Source organism: Artemia sp. Qi Xiang Cuo, chromosome 10 (genome assembly GCF_049724085.1).
Source record: "Artemia sp. Qi Xiang Cuo chromosome 10, ASM4972408v1, whole genome shotgun sequence".
Classification (NCBI taxonomy): Eukaryota; Metazoa; Arthropoda; class Branchiopoda; order Anostraca; family Artemiidae; genus Artemia; species Artemia sp. Qi Xiang Cuo.
The window spans coordinates 34274456-34284013 of record NC_142803.1 but is presented as its reverse complement, the minus strand read 5'-3'; the positions used below and the strand labels follow the sequence as shown (position 1 = coordinate 34284013).

General features: G+C 36.6%; 1 protein-coding gene across 1 annotated transcript; it reads left to right on the top strand.

Moving 5' to 3' along the window:
- Positions 1 to 930: 930 nt before the first annotated feature.
- Positions 931 to 6497, top strand: LOC148947693 (protein snail-like). The gene is made up of 2 exons (XM_089096204.1): positions 931 to 1026; positions 3976 to 6497. The coding sequence occupies exons 1-2, from the start codon at positions 951 to 953 to the stop codon at positions 4917 to 4919; spliced, it is 1020 nt and encodes a 339-aa protein (XP_088952330.1). The 5' UTR covers positions 931 to 950; the 3' UTR covers positions 4920 to 6497.
- Positions 6498 to 9558: the final 3061 nt, after the last annotated feature.

Sequence of the window (9558 nt, the reverse complement as noted above, 5' to 3'; positions counted from 1 at the left end):
TTATGTGGAGTTTAAAATACATTCAAGACCATGGACTCACAGAGCGAAGGCCCAAAGAAGGGGGAATCACATATCAAGAAGTTTTCCAAAACTGGAAAATCACAAATCACAAGAATCACACAATCCAAAATCAAGAAGTTTTTCCAGGGATGAGTAGGCTTCCAAAGACTGATTTTAGATTCCGAAACATCGAACTTTGTATTTAATTGTAAGATTTTCAGATATATCTATGTCGGGACGAAACTATTTGTGTAGACTAGCGTTTCAAAGACCCCTTTCCCTCAGTTCTATGCCCATTTTGGGTTTTATTTACTCTATAAACTACAAATAATACAATTTGACCACCTTTTACCAAGAGGAAAGGAAGAAACCAGACTCCTAAGGTTCCACTCATCTGCCTCATGCCCCTGCCTGTGTTCCTGATCGGGGGGGGGGAGTAAATGGGTAAGACAAAACATTACCTAACAACAATACGAAATTTCGGAGCTGCCCTAGACCCGAAAGGTCACACTTATACGAACACTTGGTGTACGATATCTTAACTGAGTTAGAAATTAGATCTAAGAAAAAATAATTCTACGAATGTAACCGTTTCCACTCTAATCAAGGTGAAAGCCACCCTTTGGACCCCCGAGCAGATGTTACACAAATGGCCTAGAAATACTATCCGAATCGGAATCTCTTTCAAAGGATCTCTCCTATTAACCACAGATTTCTAACGAGCACCCAATGTCATGCACAAAACGCACACCTGTCTCGGAACTAGCATGGAATTACACACAGCTGTCTTATTCTAAAGTTTGATTGGTCCATTTTGTCTCCCCTCTTGCTTCTGATTGGTTGAGAGGCACGTGCGCATGGAATTCACCTGACAGTCACTCTAAATAGTAGATTTGCGCTTAAATTTTTCAGTTAATGTTCAATGTTCATTCAGCCAACAGTTCAGTACAATGATGGATTATAGTATGTGCCCACTAAAAAAACGGCCAGTCATTATTGAAGAGAATTTGGATTCTATAAAAGAAGGTAGACATTTCTATTCATTCTTAAGTAGAATGCACCAATATATATGAAAATTCGGAAATCTATTAAGCTATTGTTTACCGTTTCAGTTTCGCGTTTTCTTGGAGGAGAAGGGACGACTTTGAAACACCCCTATATTGGGTGTTTAACACCCCTATAAAACACCCCTATATGTTTAAAACAACCATTTTACAGATTTTTTTCTTTTTAGAAATGTTTTAATTTTTCAATCTCTAGGGTAAGGTATGGCACAAAAAATAATATTTTAGTGGGTAGCCTTAGCCAGGAGTGTCGTTTGGGGGTTGCAGTTGCCCTTCAATAATTTATAGAAAAAGTTATTATATACCCCATGCTCCTTGACCATCCGGATATAGACCCCTCTTGCCCCCCGCCCCATAAAAATGCCGGAGATTCGCCCCTGCGCTTAGCTAGATAACTAATCATGCTTAACTCTTCTGAACAGACCAAGTTTCTTCAAAAGATATTTGCTTCTTCGTACAATTTTAATTTTGACAGTTCTTCTCTGTGAATTATTTAGTGCCTGGTCGTGCAAAGCTCAACAGTTGCTTGGTTGTTTTGGAGGGATAACTAAATTACAATGATAACTAACTAAATGGGAGCCAATTTTCACAAATTAAGTGAAAATGACAGAGTAGAGTGAAAAATGAACAGTATAGCAACAGAAAAGGTCAGGATATACTAAAAGAAACTGGCCTGAGTTTATGGATGCTTGAATTATGCAGGCTTCCCTTAGTTTTGACAAGATTTTTGGAGAAATTACATGGCAACTAGGGGGGGGGGGACTGAGGTCTTGTAAGGGCAGTTAAGAATTATTTCCAGTTTTTCAAATTTAACGTAATTCATAATTAATAAAAAAAAGGATCGAAGTTTTTATTTTCCTACAAAACGGCTTTTCCCACGTTTTCGTAAAAAAAAGTGTAGACACGTTGTATTTGCAAAACTATATCGTTTTTAATCGATTTTTTAATATATCTTTTTTCAATCGAATGCTGCTTTTTATTTATGATTGCATATTCAGATATGATTAATCATAAATAGGGGCTTCTTAAAGTTTAGATCAGTTATGTCCAGCTCGTCCGCAGTCAGAGGCCACTTTGACTATGAAACATCAGTCTATCGCCCCCTTTAGAGCAGGCTTGTAATAACCGTTGTCAAATATTAAATAAACTTTAGAAATACTAATGATGCTAGACCACCGACCGTTTGTCAATCTATTACTTGCGTTTTGATATGCCTGATTTAAATTACGGTCATTTTCTCTTAAATACAATGCTGTTCTTGGAATTCATATCCGTAATAGAGACAACATATGCGAATATTGTGTGTACTGTTTAGAAATGCAATTTATTCAGGAAAAGATGGGTGGGTAAAGGTTCAAAGATAACTCAAACAAAATCACGCTTCCCTTCACGTTCCTATTTTGTCCTAATACCGTGTGCTGTTGTTATCACATACACGTATTACATTTTATTGTTAGTCTTGGAATAAAATCCAAGCAGTTATTTGCTATCCTTTTATGTTTGGATGTAGGCCTATGCCTAGTGTGGATCCCCGTATGTGTATGCTGGTTGTTAAGATACGTATGGGTCACCATCTTATAATCATTGAATATTACAAACCGAAAATTATCTTTTCTGTATATTTAGTTCTTTACTCCTTATTTCATTGGGCTTTCTTAACTTTTAGCAATTTGTGTAATTCGCAGCGTAAACCCATTACCCTTCCGCAGTTTGTAAGCACCATTGGATGAACTCGCCAACTATTAGACAACGAAATTAAAGCTTACAACAGAATATCTATATGCAAGGCCATATCCAGGGGGTACGGGGTTGCAGCCTCACACCCCCCTATAAATTTTGTCTGACTTGTAAAAATGTAAGAAAAATGCATGTAAACAAATTTTTGAGTTTTCTAAAAAAAAGTTTTGTAAATCCCCCGCCAAAAAAAAACAATCATTTGATGTAAATAATGTTTTATTAAAAGTTATTATTTTCGTAGTAATTTGGCTTTTTGGGAAGTAAGCTTAGTTTTTGCGTATTTCCCTTATGATATTTGTTTTTATATTTAGTCTTTAATAGCTTTTTATTACTACTGTAAAATTATTTTAGTGTTGATTCATAGCGATCTTTCAATGTTAGACAACAAAATCGGTTGACGCATCCTAGATGATCTTTGCAGCTGCTACAATGAATGTAAAGCAAAGATGTAATTGCTTCGAAAAGTAATGCCATTTTTTTCTTCGGTGTAAATTTTGACTGTTGTATTATGTTGGATATTAATGGATATTTTATTCAGAAAAAAGTGACAAGGCCATGACAACAAAGGAAACAATTGCAACTTTTTAAAAAATGAGCAACTAATCAACATATTTAATTTTACTTACAAGTTCACCTATAATAATCAATGATTCCTGTGCTCTTGTCAAATACAGGACACATGAAAGAAAGACCGCATCGAAATCTCAAAGCCCGTAATTATAAACAGTTTCCGCGGCATAGTGAGATATTGCTCACTCCGTGACAAAGATTTAAACGTTAGTTTTTTTGGGGTCTAGGGGAACTAAAATGTAGTTATATTAGGTTACGTATTTAATATATGCTATGCTTTACCCCCACCCCCCCTCTAATATTCAAATATATAGCCCAAATTTGTTCATAAACTATTATATTTTCATTCTATTTTGTTTTATTTCGTTAGCATTAATCAAATTTCACTTCTCGCATGTGTCCTGTATTTGAGAAGAGTACCATAATTTCTAACATGTCTCATGCTTACTATAAGGAATCCCCCAGCCACCAAATTACCTTAGGTTAAGGTCTAAAGACCAAATATTATAATAACATTTACTCCCAAACATACTTTAAAAAACAAGTATTTGTAAAAGTTAACACCCTTTTTGTTATGATTATCTTATCGATTTTCTTATTCCAGAGAGCCCGCTTGTAATTGCTGAAGAAGACGACCCACAGCCAGAAAATTTGAGTTTGAAAGACATTTTGATTCCTGAAGAAAAGCCAAAACCAAAATTATGGACTCCCCACACGATGATTGAACCTAAGTCACCACTTGAACCTGTTAATATGAACACTTCAGCTTTTACACCATGGGGACCAAGCGCTGCTTCTTTTCCAGCTGCTTTTTCTCCATATCTTCCCTTCAATTTTCCCGTTGCCCCTAGTTATTCTTGGGCACGGAATCCTGAGCCTTACCCAATTTACCAGCCTTTGAGCCCTTCACGGGCAAGTCCCACTGAGAGAATAGGGTCAGCTGATAGTGATTACCCTTTACGGTTACAGGCATCCCTACGTCCCAGGGAGGATCTTTACTATACAAGACCAACATCGATTTCTCCGAATAGCAGAGCTAGCAGCTCAGAAGCAGAAGATCTCTCCACTACGAAGATTAGAAAGACAAGTGCTCGCTATCAGTGTCCAGAATGTAATAAGTCATATTCCACATATTGCGGACTCACAAAACATCAAGAATTTCATTGTTCAAGTATTAATAAGAAACAATTTAGCTGCAAAAATTGCGATAAAGTATATGTGTCCCTTGGTGCGCTGAAGATGCATATCCGCACACATACCTTACCTTGCAAGTGTGACCTGTGCGGTAAGGCATTTTCAAGACCTTGGCTACTTCAGGGTCATCTCCGCACTCACACAGGTGAAAAGCCTTTTCAGTGCAGCCACTGCACAAGATCATTTGCAGATAGGTCAAACTTGAGAGCACATCAACAAACACACAGTGACGTTAAAAGATATTCCTGCAAAACTTGCTCGAAAACATTCTCTAGAATGTCGTTATTGACAAAACACGAAGATGGGGTTTGTCCTGGATTAGCAGTGATGCATATGGGTATGCCCCAGCATTAATGTGCTATTTGTGTCAGTAAAATACAGTGCCATTAGCAGTTCAAAAAACGTTGTTAAATTTGTCAACCTAAGTGTGAATTCCTGCTATGAATAACAGACATGTTATGAATTTTTTTAGTTGAGCTTTTAGATGTACCGATTTAACAACAGTCTGAACCTCTGAGTCGCCTCCTCGTGATAGCTAAAAATTAATTTCGTGGTAAACTAAAATTGACACTATTCCAAGACACGGTAAAGGCTACAGTGCTTTACCCAGAATATAATGGGGTACCTATGACCAACTATGAAAGAATTATGGTAGTTCTGAATACGTCCACCTTTCCGTTTTTTTAGTGTTGTCAAATTTGAAAGTATTAAGAACATATGAGTATTAATAATTGTTAACTAACATCTCTGATAGAGATATTTCAAATCTTTTTATGTGCTGCATGGGCTGAAAAGATGTCATTTGAGTTTCTCTTTTCGGAGTAAGGGGTAAGAGTTGGGAGAAGGGGAATAATACTATGAAAGACAAATTTTGTTAACATCTTAAGAAAAAAAAATCCTTTTGTGACATCTTTTACAATTTAAAAAATTTAAGTAGTCATTATTATCTCGATTTCATTCAAATGTTATCCTAATTGGTTCTCTATTGAGCAGGGGGCTATAAAAATCCCCAGCATTTTTATTCGGGGGGGGGGGCAAGAGGGTTCCATATGTGGACAGTCAAATGGAATGGGGTGTATAATATTTTTTTCTCCATATTATTGGGGGAGCAACTGCCCCGCCCAAACGACGCCCCTGCTTTTGAGCATATATCCTGGGAAAAAAAGAGAAAAAAAGAAGATAATATAACCAAAACGACATTACTGTATAGCTGCTACTTACGATGTTGAGCTTAAAACAATAGTCATTTGTTTTGCTAGTCGGTATTTTGAGGCGGCAACAATTTTTTTTTAAGTACAGGGTTGTTGGATCTTCCGGGGGAGGGGACAAAACCAAAAAATGCTGAAAATTCACGAATTACACAGAGGATATAAGGAGTTGTATGAATAATACTGATAAATTTGGGACTTTAGGAGGGGTTCGAAAGCCTTTCCCTCCTTCTGTACGGGCTTGTCTATGCTATGTTTCTTGTTATGTTGCTAATTTTGGATTTGATAATTTCAAAATCTACGTTACAGGAATAATTAACCTCTGTTTATTAAAATCACCTGATGTATTAAGTTACAAATATGTAGATTTTATGCCTTTGCTTCTTATTTGTGCCTTACTATTTCCCAATAAACGATCCAAACTTCAAGGCGGTATCTTAAGCCACGCCGTCTTTGGATGCAGTACTCACTAGTAATTAACTGAATTTAAGCCCCCTAGTGAGGCCTTGCCTTCCGAACATCTCTGCTAATTGACATTGGTGTCATTCTGCTTATGCACTTGTTATATGCTTGTTTTTTCCGTCTCGACCAGTGCCTTCGTATGTAAATTTATGAGTTGAATAAACTAGTCATTTTATTTTGTTAGATAGAGAGCGAAGTTTTGAACCGAATTTGTGTCACTTTATTATATTTTGCTTTTACTTGGTTAATAATAAAATACTTACAAAGATGGCTTGCATTTCAGATTGTGATGTACATAGAATAGGGTATTCTCCCCCTTACAAGGAGTTGCCCACTTTCCTCCATCTAGTGTGCATATTGGGGTAGCAAACATTGCGTAAAGATACGCCACGCGTGGCACTGTCCCTATAACTCTTGGCAAACTTTTGTAACAGTTGGTACGCGGCACCTGTTGTACGTGAATTCTGAAAGTTGGCAATCCTTCGTTCCCTTAAGGAAGGGGTGTGTCACGTAACTCAGGCACGTACGCAGGAATTTGTTTTGGGGGGGCCCAATTTGTTTCGGGGGGGGGCAAATCCTTCAAACCCATTATTCTGTGAGAAAAATCATAAAATTATGGGAAAATGAAAAAAAATCGTGAGATTTCGGGGGAGGGGGCGGGCCCGGGGGCCTCCCCCCTGCGTACGTCCCTGACGTAACTCAAAAATTGTAAATGATTCGAAATCCAAGAACATTATCTCTCATATATAAAAATAATTATAAAATCAAGGAATTTGTCATCAGGCGAATAAAAAAACAGACAACTTATAGGAAAGACAAGGAGTGGTCCCTAGTCTTTCCCTTCATTGTCTACATCTTATCACCATTGTTCTTCTGCCAAAGCTTCAAAAGTATGCCCAATTGTCTATATTCCACCGATTTTCTGTGCTCATTTACATAGCTCTGTACGACATGATTCAAATTTGCAAATAAATATTTATCTTTCTTACCTTTATACTGACAGAGACCATAGTGAAATATTGAAAGCCATAATTCATGAAAATTCAAAGAGGACTCCAAGCATTCCATCGTACGTGCCTCAAGTCCAAAGCAAAACAAGTCCGAAAACATAAACGAAGAAATTTGAGCTATTATAATTTAATGCATATAGGTAGAAAAGAATTGACTATCGTTTTGGATGTATTCTGTGTATATAAGTAAACAGGAACTTATGTCGGAGGTAGGCTTACCTGAAGAGGAGGGACGCAATTTAAGAGAAAACCCACTAATTCAGCTTTTTATATTGGAAATATGAGACCTTAGACCCTATTGTGAAATATCTTTAGATTTAAGTGAGTACATAGGTCCAAAGTGCCCCCCCCTCCCAAAATTCTTATGCTTAATTGTCTTCACAAATACAAGAGGGAAAATTTATAGTTAAATTTAAAAAGCATTAAATTAAAATTAAGTACATATTTATTGTCATTAACAGCGGAGTCTAGAAATATGATTTGGGGGGGGGGCGGTATTAATGGTAAGGAAGGGGTATTTCGGATTGGTACAATCAGAATAATGTTCATTCCTCGACGAGTCTAAACTGTACGGGCTCCTTTTTTCCTCCAATGCTATTATGTTATAAAAAGTAGTAGTTATAGTAGTAGTAGTAGTTATAAAAGTAGTAGGTCGGGTATAAGGAGATGTACAATCTTTGTGTCTCTTTTCCTGACCCCGGAGTACAAAAAGGGAGTTAATCTTTAACAAAGTAAAACTTTATAAAATTGAAAATAATCACGAAGGACATTTTGTGTGTGTCAGTGATGAGGTTTGGCTCCCTGCTCATGTTACCTCTTTGGTTTTGAGAAGAGAGGATTTCTCTGGGAATTTAATCTAGCTTAAAAGACAAAAATGCATAAAAGTGTAAAGTATTTATAGTGTTTGAGAAAAATGACACTTTTCTGACTAAAAAGTTATTATTTTTCAAAGTTTTATCCCTCTTCGCTAAACTTCCAAATGCCATCATGGCTTCACTGTTCAAATTCTGAGTCCGTTTGCCTCAATAGTAAAACACAATCAATAAAACATTTTTATGCAAATAAAATTTCTTTTCTGCCCATAAAATTATAGTGCCATCAAATACCCTGCAGATATATTGCCGACCCTGCTCGAAGTGTTACTTGTGCACCTGGCAACAGTAACCAAACCGAACCTGTTAAAACAGTTTCTAGTTGACTACCGACCATACAATTCTCCATCCGGAAAACTGGCTCCCAGAAAAGCCCACGCAATACAATGATTCATCTACACTACCCCCCCCCTTAATTCCTTAGTCAAAAACACTTGCCCTTACAACTCCCCTGCAGTCAAATTATAATAAATTTTTAATTTGTAACTCAGTCAAAATGTTAGGCTTTTTAGATTTGTGAGACTAAAATGGATATACGAGCGTCCTAAAAATATCAGAGTATCGGTCCTAAGTTATTCGTAAAAGCCCCACAATGTCCACCAAATTTTGTTCTCCGTGCTTGTTGATTAAAGAAAATCAATTACTGTATGGTTTCACTGATGGATTTTGATTTGCTCCTAAATGGGGATTTAGGGTTTTTTGAAGTCATAAATTACAAGTATGAGACTAAATGTAAGGATTACGAAGAACTCGTTGCCTTCACCAAACACTCTGCAGTTGATCGGACTAAATTTCGAACTATATTACTGTTCCAAATTTTTAGACTTGAAACGACCTCGAGCAAATTTTAGTTTCTGATGCGGTGCCTTGTCTTACAGAGCAGTAAGGATATGTTAGGAATGGAATTTTGTGGTAAGGAGATATATGAGTAGGTACTAACAAAATTTACTGATTTTTGTCAGTAAAAGATCTATTAACGTCATTGCCCATCCCAAAGCTAAGATCTTGCTATAGAAAAATAGCAAGGATCTTTTAAATAAAGTCTTAAGTATTTGCTAAAAATATGTCTATGGTGCTGTCTTAGTTTATAACATGTACATCTACAATATAAAACTAATGGTCAACTTTCCACCTCTCCCTACAATGATCTGTCGTGTGTTAGTAACAGATACGATTACTATAGAAGGCTCTAATGAGGGCCAGATTTGGGTCATTCCCATTCCAAAATGACCCTTCCGTCCCAGGAGCAGCAAGATATTTTGAAAAATTATTAGATCGACTGCTGGGAACTCGGTACAGGAAGGGAGTGAATTTTGATTGGAGCAATAACTAATACATGGTTATTTTGCTTTACAACACGCTCGTATTTTAATTTTAGTTTAGTATTTGTTATTTTTTACTCCAAAATTAATGAAACACCAGCTCTGATTAACACCAAACA

Bases quoted from the DNA above. Each gene is read 5' to 3' on its own strand.
- LOC148947693 (XM_089096204.1), top strand. From the start codon at position 951: ATGATGGATTATAGTATGTGCCCACTAAAAAAACGGCCAGTCATTATT. The intron at 1,027-3,975 runs GTAGACATTTCT...TTCTTATTCCAG, and splicing joins TTTGGATTCTATAAAAGAAG to AGAGCCCGCTTGTAATTGCT.